Source organism: Halyomorpha halys, unplaced genomic scaffold (assembly GCF_000696795.3).
Source record: "Halyomorpha halys isolate HHAL.00 unplaced genomic scaffold, Hhal_1.1 Scaffold51.1, whole genome shotgun sequence".
NCBI classification, from domain to species: Eukaryota; Metazoa; Arthropoda; class Insecta; order Hemiptera; family Pentatomidae; genus Halyomorpha; species Halyomorpha halys.
In genome coordinates, this window is record NW_027108122.1 from 3,641,029 (window position 1) to 3,654,965 (window position 13,937).

At 31.7% G+C, this 13,937-nt stretch overlaps 3 protein-coding genes and 1 long non-coding RNA gene across 5 annotated transcripts in view; 1 reads left to right on the plus strand and 3 right to left on the minus strand.

Annotated features, from left to right (window-relative positions):
• LOC136795562 (F-box/LRR-repeat protein 17-like) overlaps positions 1-524 on the minus strand; it is a gene marked incomplete in the record, with an annotated part of 1,081 nt that extends 557 nt beyond the window's left edge. The window contains 2 exon segments of the mRNA XM_067046532.1: positions 1-274; positions 444-524. Coding sequence (XP_066902633.1) covers positions 1-274; positions 444-458 — 289 coding nt within the window.
• LOC136795563 (uncharacterized) overlaps positions 1-13,937 on the plus strand; it is a 461,741-nt gene that overhangs the window by 446,367 nt on the left and 1,437 nt on the right. The gene's annotated exons all lie outside the window — the stretch shown is intronic.
• On the minus strand, positions 7,455-8,473 carry LOC106691033 (spore coat protein SP96). 2 transcript variants are annotated; one of them, XM_067046533.1, is made up of 3 exons: positions 8,392-8,473; positions 8,039-8,291; positions 7,455-7,948 (listed from the first exon to the last, which is right to left on the minus strand). In XM_067046533.1, exons 1-3 carry the CDS (start codon positions 8,404-8,406, stop codon positions 7,515-7,517), a joined length of 702 nt encoding a protein of 233 aa, XP_066902634.1. In that variant the 5' UTR covers positions 8,407-8,473; the 3' UTR covers positions 7,455-7,514. The 2 variants fall into 2 exon arrangements, with proteins under 2 accessions (XP_066902634.1, XP_014292166.1); XM_014436680.1 differs by having other exon boundaries at positions 7,455-8,291.
• The window catches only part of LOC106691040 (antifreeze protein Maxi), a 1,205-nt gene continuing 662 nt past the window's right edge, over positions 13,395-13,937 (minus strand). The window contains exon 3 of the mRNA XM_067046497.1: positions 13,395-13,936. Coding sequence (XP_066902598.1) covers positions 13,464-13,936 — 473 coding nt within the window. The 3' untranslated portion in view covers positions 13,395-13,463. The remainder of the gene's footprint in view (position 13,937) is intronic.

The window sequence follows — 13,937 nt, forward strand, 5'->3', positions numbered from 1 at the left end:
TTGGGGCAGCATAGAGGGAACCGGCAGCAGTTGGGGCAGCATAGAGGGAACCGGCAGCAGTTGGGGCGGCATAAAGGGAACCTGCTGCACTAGCTGGTGCAATGAGTCCTGGAGCAGCGACCGCTGGAGCGACCAATCCATGATCTGCTACTGCTGGAGCGACGAGACCATGGGTGGCCCAACCTGGAGCCAAGAGACCGTGTCCATAGACGCTTCTCTTGTAGCGAACCTCTGGTTCATAGGCGACGGCTACTCCAGCCAGAAACAGGCAAACCTTTTGAAAAAACCATAATCAGGCATAGAACTCATACATTTTATACATGTTAAACCAAAAAAATTGTAGATGTACTAAAGAAGAATTTAGAAAGTTAGATTAAGGTATTTTGGCAGCATAACAATCTCTGCAGTTTATTGTTTATAAGTATTCATATACCCCTACTTACTAAGACGGTCTTCATATTGAGTGCTGTTGATCCCTTACCGCAGGTAACTATGCCACCTCTAGGAGATCTAACAGTATATATAGTCTGCTGGGGCCTTGGGGAGAAGGAAGGGCGTGATACTAATATGCCGGTTCGCTGATTGTGAGATTACCTTTCATTTTGGATTTATTGGGCTGGGATTTATATCAGTTCTTATAATTTTTCCCCCTTTCTTTGACATTTAGAATAGTTTTTTCGGCTTTTTGTTGATTCTGTACTAATTATATAAACTTTATAATTTAATATGCCTTTATATTACTTTTCAGTAAATAAAATGAATTTAAAAATGACAATGAGAATTTATTAACCAGATAGAACTTATTTATTTAATTAAATTAAAAATTAATGGAGCTTACCCGATGATATGTCTCTGGACTGAAGAAATTCAAATTATTCATGGCTTGGTATAATTTCCTCCACAATCCATTTTTTAACTTAATTATTTATAATTGAGTAGATTTCGCGATTTTGTTCAAGTTGTCTTCAATTAAACGCTACTATACACATTTAATATGCGTTGCTGAATGTTAGTTGTAATTTCAGTAAAAGAAAGTAATTGTGTGTGTTTAAATTGTGTTTCTTGAATTTTTTTGGTAACACAATATTGTGCATAAATCAGGTTCAGTAACGCATCAACTATGCACTATATGTCTATGCACTTCTGGATATTACTCTGTTGTCCAATTCGCTATTTACTAAAACATATCTGATTAAGATGATCTTTGCTTTATTTTATAAAAAAATTAACTATCTTTTCAAATTAGTAGTATTATTTCACTAAAGTTCTGACTTGATAGGAAATGTAATGTTTTCGATTTATTAAGTAATATTTTAGGGTTTAAATATAATTTTGAGTCATTTTTTTTCACACACTTATACAACATGCATATTACTCGTCGACGGCACAAGGAGAACATTTCTTAATAATTTCAGCTTTTAAAATTATTTTTGAGATCTATTATTCACTACGTCAGTGTGTGAGTGGTATCTACTGTTTTTATGAGTGGATGAGAAATCTAAGGTTTAATTGAAAATTTTGTGAGGAATAGATTTTTTATCTACTAGTGAGTGCCTCATCCAAATTTACGTTTTAATATTAACTAAGTTATAAAATTAGCAATTATTTTACATAAAACATTAAAACATTTATAATGTTCAGGTACGGGAAGAAAAACAAATAGAAAGTATTGTAAGAAACCAAAATTTATTTTCTCGTAATAATGGCTTTATAAGGGATTTTTTAAGTGATCAATCTGGATTTTTAAACAATACACTAGTTATCACTAATACGTTGTCGATAATAGTTATTTATAAAAGCCGAAATATAAGGTTATTGTTTAAAATCTGTTCCTAATCATTTATGAGACTTCGTTATTACTTCTTAGTTGATGAATTATTAATTGTTACTTTCACTTACCTTTATATGGAATAAATACTTAGTGAGGGAAAGTATTACATTGGTGCAAAATTTCAAATTCAAGTTTTCACCAGAAATGTACGTTTTGTATTTCTTTAGAATTAGTTATTTGGATTCAGAGAACTTGAAATTTTTTTTTTATTAAGTCGGCTCGGAAGTGGTACTTTATATAATCGATTTCGTATTTTATTTTTATATTCATAAAAACAGCTCTAACGCTTTTGATTAAATTCAGTATATCCATGCTCAATCAAGTGATCTGAAATATATAATTCATTTCATTGAAATAGTTTAACACGGTTTAAATGCCATTAAAAAGTAAATATTCAATTATCCATGATGCAGGCTCTCTGAAGTATATTTTATTCAAGAAATACCTAATATTTTCGTTTAATTTTCATTTGGAACTCCATATTCTTAAAACTACCAAAAACTCATAAAAAATTCATTATAACAGCAAATTATGTAAAAAAAATAGTAAATTCTCTAAAATATGAGCCCTAATATCAAACATTTTGTCCGAACATGTAGAAATCAACATCTTGCCAATTTATTTTGACAAATATCATGAAAACTACTACTCTTATGAATATAAACGTTAAGAACTGCTTTATAACACACTAATTTAGCTTTAATTCAAGTGTTGATGTACATATTTGTGTCTAATTATTCCTGAGTTATAGTTTTCCCGAAATTACTACTAACTATTTAAGAAATCTTTCTTTTAAAAATTAAGTATTTCGAAAACTTTTGAAACGTAATCAGTTCTACTAGAGCTTATGTTTTTGGAAATTTAGTCTACTTAAATGATCTTTTGGGCCAATGAGTGGTGAAAGTAGTTTTAAAGATTTGGAGCTCTGACTAAAAAATTAATTTCTTTAAACGTTTTGAACAGCCGCCATTTTATATTCTCTTTAACTATAGTTGGAAGACTAATTAATTTGGAATAGTTCACTTTTTAATAAAGTAACTAAACCTTGGGAGAAATAATTGATTTGTTTTCTTACTATTTGATTTTTTAGCTTTGATTTCATATCTGTGTTGAACATATTTTTACAAAACGTTCAAATATTTTTTATAACGGAAGAAAAATTTTCTTACCAATGGCTCTGTATACCCCTTCGCTCATCTAGTTGTTCCATTAAAATTTCGCATGGATGATACTAGATTACTGGGATGTGTTTGCGTAATCTCATTAGTTACTTGAATTGCTGTCGGTGAAATGTCAGGGCTATGCGTTTGCAAAAATTGTAATTAGTATTTTCTTCTTTCTCTAAGCCTGGACAATGGGTCGAATATTCTGCAAGGTTTTTCTTACGATCATATTTCAGCGAGTCCGCGAGAATGGCACTTATTTTTCTCAACTCTTACCTTGTTAATTGGTTAGGGATGGTTCGTTTGGGGTCTTTTCTGCACAAGGAAGACACAGCGACTCTTCTTTAATTTTTTTTTTTAATTTTTCTTTTTAATTTTTATCCTTCTCAAGGTAGTCTCCTTAGTCCCATCCTCTGCACCGTCTATACAACTGACATCCCGTCCGATCGATCCTGTCACTATCCTCACCATGTATGCCGAAGACCACATGTGTGCTCGCAGTTAATTATAATCCTTTAATTGCATTCCAAACTCTCCAATCCCATATTACAGCCATCGTAGAATGGTGTGATTGGAAAATTAAAATAAATCCCATCAAATCACTGTTACCCTTTGTCGTAAACCTACCGACTGTCCTACAGTATCCTTTAATAATATTGATCCTACTCCTGTCAAACAGATCCGCTTCCTTAGTCTGCAACTGGACAAACGACTAACCTGGAATCCTTGGACAAGACTGAAAAGACAGGAAACTGCACGTGGATTCCGACTATTACAGCACTTACTAGACAAACTTCCAATCTATTTAATAAATAGGGCTCAACCAAACATTCGAATTCCTCTCATATCTGATCCTTACAATCCATAATTCTTCGTAAAATCCTCAATCCTCCTTACGTTTTCACATACAAAATCATACATAAAGACCTTAATGTTCCATATGTAACCAATCCAGTCCGAAACAGATACCACTCCTTCCATTATAAACCCCCTAACCACCCAAACCCATTAGTTTCTAACCTCGCTTCCTCTTTCATTCCTGGTAATCCTCCGAGGCGCCTGAATGGAAGATAGCTACGAGGCCTGCTAATGTAAAAATGTCATTAAGGTGCTACCAATGGGTGGTTTCTCTACACGCCTGTATGTGATACGTACGTATGTTCAGTTGTCAATCCCAATATAGATATGAAAAAAAAATTAACCCATAAATTAAGGTAAGAATTTTTAGGGATTCATGTCGTATTCAAAATATTATTGTACACAATATTCATATTTTTAAAAATAATTAAAGTTGTGGTATTTTAAACCAAATGGTATTCTTGAAATTCTTTTCATGCCAATAACCATCTGGCATTTATCTAAATTCTCTCTGGTTGGAGATTTAGCCATGTTTCTTCTTTTTTTTTTAATGTTTATTTATAGACAAATACTGGTTAACAATTTTACACTGTAATATGGTTTTATATCTTCCCTGTTTGAAATTCAGGAGGAACTTAAATTTTTTTTAAAAAGATAAACTGTTTTTGCTGATAAAACTTGTTAACCTGAAGCATATCTAAATATTAAAGCATTTGAAGTTAATGTGCTTTGTAATAAATTAAATAATTATTTTTTTATGAAAACAAATCTTGACGAAAACAGACTGAGGTTACACAACTCTTTTATACTACACAGTCTGCAATCACATCGATACCTTCGTGTTTTAGCATCGACACTATGTTACTCTGAGCCTCTGGTTTGAGAATATTGTGTCCAACTATGGTAGGATTATTTAAAATGAATTTATAAGAAAATAAAATCAGAAGGATTAAAAATAATTATTATAAACGGATTTTAAAAAAAAATAATATAAACCTAATTTAAATTTTAAAAAACCAACAGACTCCTTTTGCTTTTCATTTTTTTTTGAGAATTGATGTATGAAGAGTCATTATTATTTTATTTTATTTTTTTAGCTACTTTTCCATGCAAGTACATTTTAGTTTAATCAACGAGAAATTGTTGAACTTACTAATTTAGTATCGTGAGATATGTTCTCCAGAAAATTTTTATCTGATCTTTATCATTAAAGATCATGAACGCTATAAATTAACACTTTATACATCGAATATTGTAAATTCAAAAAATTTATTTAAATATCAAAACGAAATCGTTTATTGATATAGTTTTATCTCTTCTGATACGGGGACATTTTTATTAAAACTGAGTTTTGTTACCGTTATTTTTGCTTCCTGTTCTAATTGTGTACTCGTTAATGGACATGTACGTGTCTGTCTATTTCAAGTCGTCCTCCAAGAAAACTGGCTTATGAAAAAATAAAGGTTGCCCTTAGTAAAAGACCTGTTCATATACTTTACTTTCTAACTAATTATTTAAATGTAACGGTATTTAGACGCTTCAAAGTCCTAGAGTTTTTTTTTTTTTTTTACAACTACTTACAATTTCTGCTCTGACATCACTTTAATATCGAGACAGATGTAAAATTGATTAGACAATGTAATATTATAATTCAGTGTAATGAACACGAGTGTCTAATAAGATCCAGTGCCCGGGTAACAACTAGAATGGTTCCTTTGATATCCTTCGTAATCCTATTTTGTGGGATCTAACAGGCTTGTCTGTTTCAAACGGGTTTATTACCTTCTTTGGAACAGCTATGAGTAATTAAATATTCTACGATTTAACTTAATGATTATTTTGGCAACTAAGAATAGCTGGTGATTATTAATTCTAATGATTCATTACTATTTTTTTTATTGTATTACTATATTGATCAGTAAGGTGTGTAAATTGGTAACTTAAATCAATTTAACTACTACTAACAATTTAATAAGGAGTTTTTAGCATTTCTTCTGTGTTCGTTTGAGTGGTTTCGCGCATTTGCCCCTTGCCACTAATCCAAAATATCTAAAAATGGTCAAGCGTTTCTATCCACACGATTGTATGTTCCATTCATAAAAATGTGGCTAACATCAGACGTATGTTGACTATTGCCTTTTATTTACTTGAAAACAATTAATTTACACTATTTGCTCAACAAATAAAATAAATTAAAAAGGACGAAACGAAAAAAAAAACCTAAATACCGGGGTAGTAGGTGTTTGATGATAAAAATTCATAGAAATAGTACAACAGAACTTATCAATTCATCATTCAGAATTTTTATCAGATAATTATTAATTTAATTACTCAGACATAGAATGCCCATACAAATTTTATATTTGTATATTTGTGCTTTGTATAAATAAACCCCTGAAGTCAATTGACAAGATTTAGAGCACAAATATTTATCTGTTAGCAGTTTTAAAACAAAACTGACCAAAAACGCTTATTAAGAATGGGCCGCTTGCAATAGGTTAGCAAATGTTCGAATTTGTATTCAATCCCCGAAAAGCATCTGTATATATCGATATTATACACTTTATTATATACTTATTTCTTTATATTCCTCCAGCAGAAAATATTATGCTGCACTGGTTGGAAGTCGACATATGCAGAATTGGGAATTCTTTTGAAATATTCTTACTCTCAAGTGATTCACCCAGAAAAGAATCATGATTCACGACACTATGTGAAGTAAATTTTCTATTCAGAAGAGCCGAAGAAGTTAATGATTGCTTCTATCAACTGACGCTTCTACACAAAAAGGCAAAAATAGCAGCCAGCCGACATAAACTGGATAGTAGCTATTTAAATTTTGCTTTTATAACTTTGGGAAGTGGCTTATTTTAGACTGAAGAAAACTTATATTAACTATAATAAAATAGAATTTATATAAATTATACAGTTTAAAAATACACGTATGCTAACTACCAGCCTTTAATCTGGGCAGCAGAAGCTATTTAGTTAGTCAGTGGAAATACTAATTTGTGTGACGTTCATTAATTAAATCACAATAAAATAATATAGCTTAGTAATAAATCGACTAAAAAATATCCTTAATATTTGACAGCTAACAACGGGGAAGTTGCACAAAGACTTTTAAAATAATGTATTAGTTCTCGATTTCTTAGTCAAAGTATTAGTTTACGCGTAGAAAAAAATGTTCTATTTATATATTTTATAATATTAATTTATCCAACCTTATTAATAGTATGCTGAACACGTTTTAGGACAAAATGAATCCTGTTCCATTAATTTTTTTTTCTAATAAATTGAATTAATTCAGGTGTTCGTATTAAATAAGCTTTAATTATTAATTAATTTTTTAATATTAAAAAAAAGTAAGAATAAAGTATTTATCTGCAAAAGCAGATAAATACTTTATTCTTACTATTTACAACCAATAATGGATATCATAGATAATTCAATTATAACTAAACCTATGCACCAATTCAGAAATAGCTGAGAAACGAACATTTTTGAGTCATCATATCGACATTAATACTCTTTGAGTACCTTTTTAGTATATATAATATCTCTTTTATAGAAGGGTTTGGAGGGTATATAAATATAAAATATTTATAATAAATTAATTTATTTTATTATCAGACTTTGTGTCGAGAAACATATTCTTTAAATTACCAATGGTGACCATGTGCTGCCCATCCATGACTTGCCCAACCAGATACACCATGTCCGGCCAGAACAGAACCGGCGGCATTAGCTGCTGCAGTGATGGAGCCAGCGGCTGATGGAGCTGCAGCGATAGAACCAGCATAGGACGGAGCGACTGCGATAGATCCAGCTGAAGATGGAGCAGCAGCGATTGAACCAGCATGTGATGGAGCAACCGAAATGGATCCTGCAGAAGAAGGAGCGGCTGCGATGGATCCGGCTGAGGATGGTGCAGCAACAATGGAACCAGCAGAGCTAGGTGCTGCAGCGATAGAACCTGCGGCTGATGGGGCAGCATAGACTGATCCGGCTGCTGAGGGGGCGGCTACCAAGGAACCAGCCGATGTAGGGGCGGCGTAGAGGGAGCCTGCAGCTGTGGGTGCGGCGTAAAGGGACCCTGCAGCAGTTGGGGCAGCATAGAGGGAACCGGCAGCAGTTGGGGCAGCATAGAGGGAACCGGCAGCAGTTGGGGCAGCATAGAGGGAACCGGCAGCAGTTGGGGCGGCATAGAGGGAACCTGCTGCACTAGCAGGAGCAATGAGTCCTGGGGCAGCGACTGCTGGGACGACCAAACTGGGGGCGGCAACTGCTGGAGCGACCAGTCCATGAGCTGCTACTGCTGGAGCGGCGAGACCATGGGCGGCCCAACCTGAAGCCAAGAGACCATGACCATAGATGCTCCTCTTGTAGCGGACCTCTGGTTCATAGGCTACGACTACTCCAGCGAGCAACAGGCAGACCTTTTGGGATTAAATTTAAAAATTAAAATCATTTTATAGATATTCATATTTTAAGCAGTAATATGAAACGATTTGATTACGTTTCTACATCTTTACTTACTAAAATGGTCTTCATGTCTAGTGTTGTTGATCCCTAACCGCAGGTAACTATGCCATCTCCTGGAGATCTAACAGTATATATAGTCCGCTGGGGCCTTGGGGAGAAGGTCGTTGTGCTTCTCTGTTACTGGTTCGTATAGACCACCCTTTCTTTTTTTATATGGTATTTTCCGTATTATATAGTTCAATATTTTATTTTATATTAATCATTTAAAATCTATTAATTTGTATTCACTATTTTAATTATATTTATGAGTATTTGCCATCCTGTATTGACCTACGAATTATCACTCATCTTGGAATTTTGATTCTCTGTTTATATTTTGATTATAAACTAAGGCTAACAATATTGTATGCCATCGTTTATATCTCTTTAATAAAAAGTCTATCTGTATTAATATTTAATTTAAGTAGTTTTCGAAGGTATTATCGGATCCATAATTTCGTTTTATTTCAAAGTAAAAATGAAATTTATTATTATATTCTGATTTGGTCAAATTAGTTTTAAAACGGAAATGAGAAGTGATTTCTCGGTAAAAAGAGTAATACTGAATAATTATTCTTGTTAGAAGAATGAGTCGTTTTTCCTGAATGTTCAAGATAGCTGAGATAAAATGTATGTCTTTATTCTATTATGCCTAGATGATTTTTTTTTTTATTGTTATTGATAACTTTTTATTCTTATAATGCGTGTATTTATACTTTTTTATAATAATTTAAATTGTCTCTAGTTCATTAATGCTTCGGATCTATTGAAATTAAAAAGTTGGGGGTCACTCGGGCTCCATTCCTAGATATGAAATATAGATATATATTGTAATTAATGACAATTATTTTATTGTTAAGAATTATTAATATTCTGATAGTTGAGTATTTTATTTTACTCACTTATTATTGGGTATTTTAGGGTTTATGGCATACTATATGAGCAGCCTAATCTATGGTCGTCCTTTTTTTTTTTTTTCTCGGAAAAAAGTTTCCGAGCTGGACATAACTGAAAAATGAACTATTTTTACTGGCAAACGTCATAGAATATTGTTCACTAAATTTCAGAATATAATGATGAGAGAATCTGATTTTACTTATCAGCCAGAATTAGAACAGTTTAATGATATATTAAGTAAACTAATTAATCAGCGGGTTAAATTAATTAATTAATTTTAATTAGTAAATTAAAATAATCAGCGTACAAATAAAGTTAATTAATTGGTGCAAGTAGTTCAGAAATATTTTATACTTTTGAAAGGAACCTCTCACTATTAACACTATCAAGTTTTTTTTTTTAAATTATGAACTTAACGATTTTATAGTAATGCCTGTTGAACAGATTCGATACTTAGGACTCCATCTTGACAAGAGACTTACTTGGAATCCACACACAAGACTGAAACGACAAGAAATTGCTCGTAGATTCCGATTGCTACAACACTTACTTGACAAACGCTCTAAACTTCCCACTCACTACAAAAAATTAGTATACAGTACAATAATCAGACCAATTTGGACATATGGAATTGAGCTCTGGGATCCACCAAACCATCAAATTCCTCCCGCATCCAATCGTTACAATCCAAAATCCTACGTAAAATCCTTGATGCTCCTTATTCCGTCACAAATAAACTCATTCACAAAGGCCTTAACATCCCATTCGTTGCAGATTTGACCCAAAACAGATACGCGTCTTTTTATTCCAAACTCCTTAACCATCTTAACCCATTAATTCTTAGTCTTTCATCCTGAACAATCCCTGATAATCCTCCGAGGCGTCTGAAAAGAAGATGGCCACGGGACCTTCTGATTTAAATTAATGTTTGAAGTACCACCAATGGGTGGTTCCTTCCCAAGATTTTCAAGTTTATATGAAACATACTACATATTTACCTATTGTATTATTATGTACAGTTGTAAATAACATTAAATAAATAATTTAAAAAAAATTTATAGTGAATTTATGATCACTTAAGTGCGCTTGGGCCTAAGCAACCTTAATGCAATATTAAAAGTAGATTGCAACTTTACTCTTTTTTCTTGGGGAATTCTGATAAATGATTTATAAAAAATGTGTTTTTTTATCACTTTATTTTTACATAATATTTATCCTAGCTTAAATTACCTTATTGTATCTTATAGTTGTAATATTCTCAGTTTTCTATTTTTTTTTTTGTATCTTTTTAGCCCTTAGAAACGTCGGAAAGTAAATAGTTGTAAACTATTTTTGTTTCTCTTTTGACCTCAACCCTGACAATCTTCTTATATATATTTATAAAAAATGGTTAAAAATTGGAACGAATAGTGCTGAAAAGTATAATTTATATTTTTAAATCATTTATATAATGTAATTAAAAGTACGTTTTTACAAGAGAAGATATATATTTACATTAATAATTATTTAAATAATAATGTTATTATTTAGGGTATAAATTCAGTATTTTTAAATTCGGTATATTTATAGTTTTCCTCCATTGTTTGTTACTATGTACACGAGTCCGATTGAGTTTTTAATAATACAAAAAAATATATTAATACAAATGTTACCGTCCAAATGACAATGCGTTCAATAAAGCAAAAGAAAAAATGATTTTCAATTAATATAAAAATTTTATACGTTCCTGAATCTCTGTAAAATATTTGTTTATTTTGCTGATTTTTAATTAATTCTTACATTTTTGTCTGTTATGGTATTTAATTCAATAGTTAATATCTGTGAAAAATATCATTATAATTTATTTTTCGTTTAAATAAAAAAACATATATCTAATAATGTAAATTCTAACATATGGGATATATAATTTTTACTTTTTTAAATTTTTCATTTCACACTAATCGTATCACGATTTTTTCCATTAGCTCTCACTTATAATTATTTGGAAGGTCTTTTATATATCTATGACATACTATTTAAGATTGGAACTAGTTTTATTTTTAGGTAAATGTATTATGTGAAATTATTATTACGACCAAAATGTTGGGTCATGTATGAAGCTAAATTCATCTCATAACAAGCATAAATTAAGTATATGTCACGTTGTATTGACTTTTTGTTTGTTTTGGTTTTTACTATCTTGTTCGTTTTTACAATGTTACATGCAACTTATAGCGAAAGCTTCGTTCCTGAATTTCTTGAAAAAATAGTCACTATTGACTTGTGAAATTTAAGATTCAATGATCATAGTCACTCACAGGTGACATTTTAGACATGATGTATGTCATAAAGGACAACATTTTGTTGTATCATAAAATTTTATTCGGAATGAAAAATAAGGCTCACAAAATGATCCTGATTGTCCACTTTTTCTTGACATCAAGAGCTTTAGAATATTTCCCTCATCCATAAACTTTATCTATTTATTACGATACTTGAGATACTAGAGATATGACACTAAACCCCATAAGGTGTATATATCAACTTAATAGGCACGTTAAGGAGGTAGAATAGTAAATTGTATTCCCTTGTATATTATGGACATTGTTTCATATTATTGAGTTGAATTTATTTCCATGTTTTAATTAGCCCATAAAACAATTGATTAATGGCAATTATTGTTTATATTTGTTAAATATAGGCTTCTTTTATTCTTGATTTTAGTTGCATTCATGAAGATATTAATAAACTGTTAACAAATTATTATTTGATACTGATTGCAAATTAATTTTCAGTTGTCATATAATTTTTTTAGATATGCTGTGGCAGTAGTGCATGTTGCAACTAATAATTGACAAACAATAATGTTTTCTGTAGAAAAATTGATAAATGCTACATTACTACGTTGCATTATATTTGAAGTTACTCGTAAAATATTATATTACCTTCCTGCTGTCACCTGATATGATTTTTTTATTTTGTCCACTTGAAGAAGCAGTGGATATCCTAAAGAAATAAAACAACATAATAATCTTTTAACATAATAATTCAGTGACCTATTTTTTAAAATTTAAATATTGTTTTATTTTATTTCTATCTGCAATTTGTTTTATTGAGGATGTTCGTAAAAAATTAAAATAAAAATCCACTTTAACTCATGAAGGGTCAGTGGTTCAGTAATTTGTGAGGATGTACTGTTTCTTGCATGACGTTTATACAAGGAAGCGGTTTGTTTATGGTAATGTTTATTCAGAGCCTAATTTTGAAATGATAGAATTTGTAACGATTCCACAATGGTTTAGTGTGTATGTATCGTCATACATGTTTACTGACAGTAGCAAATTCATTTATTTGGCACTGTCCAAAGAATTGTAACAGATAAATGTATTGCATATATCCCAACAAGTATTGTAATATATCCCAATTTGCCGTCTATTTTTTAAATATTTGTGAAAATACATAACCAAATAAGGTTGTTCCAATTAAAGCCCAATAGTAATGTTCGAAAGGAGTGACGATTATTTTTGGTATTAGAAAATTTTACTCTAATTTCTGATTGCGCTATAACATGAATACAATAATTTGAGTTGAATTAAAAATTGAGTTACTGCAAGAAATGATTTTTTGTTTAGCATGTCAATGTGATTTTAAGTTATTCTATCTAATTAGCGTTTTTTTACCATTGAACACAATTCCTGAAATGTGTTTATTAAAATTAATGGTAGCATGACTTAAATTGATATATTTAAAAAAAAACAGAAAGATTTTGTAAACCCCTTAAAATCTACATGTATAAAAGATGAGTTTTAATGTACCATACCTAATAAGGGATACAACCTGAATTTAGTAAAATATTTTTAAAAGCCGAAAATCTCCTTTAGAAATGAAAAGTTTAAAAATGAAAAAGTGTAAAATATAATATTATATACAATACGAACCTTTTAAGAAACAATACAATAAATGATTTTAAAAAAATTATGAAAATAACACAGGCCTCATTTGGAGTTATGTATAGACGATTATGGTTTTTTCTTATTATAATATTTTAATATTTTTATTAGTATTTTCTGAAAATAATCTTTTATTATGCCTTGATTATTTGTGTTTTGTACTTGGTGTAGTTAAGGAAAATGAATACGAAGTTATCACAATAAATAAATTTATTTTACTATCACACTTTTCATCATTTGAAAATACATCTGCCCGTGAATTTACCAATGATGACCATGTACTCCCCATCCATGACCAGCCCATCCAGATACACCATGCCCAGCTAGAACAGAACCAGCGGCATTAGCTGCTGCAGTAATAGAGCCAGCGGCTGATGGAGCTGCAGCGATAGAACCAGCTTGTGATGGAGCGACAGCGATGGATCCTGCTGAAGATGGTGTGGCAGCGATAGATCCGGCTGAAGATGGAGCAGCTGCGATGGATCCGGCTGAGGATGGTGCAGCAACAATGGAACCAGCAGAGCTAGGTGCTGCAACGATAGAACTTGCGGCGCTGGGGGCTGCATAGACTGATCCAGCTGCCGAGGGGGCAGCTACAACGGATCCTGCAGCAGTTGGAGCAGCGTAGAGGGAACCAGCTGCAGTTGGAGCAGCGTAGAGGGAACCAGCAGCAGTTGGAGCAGCGTAGAGGGAACCAGCAGCAGTTGGAGCAGCGTAGAGGGAACCAGCAGCAGT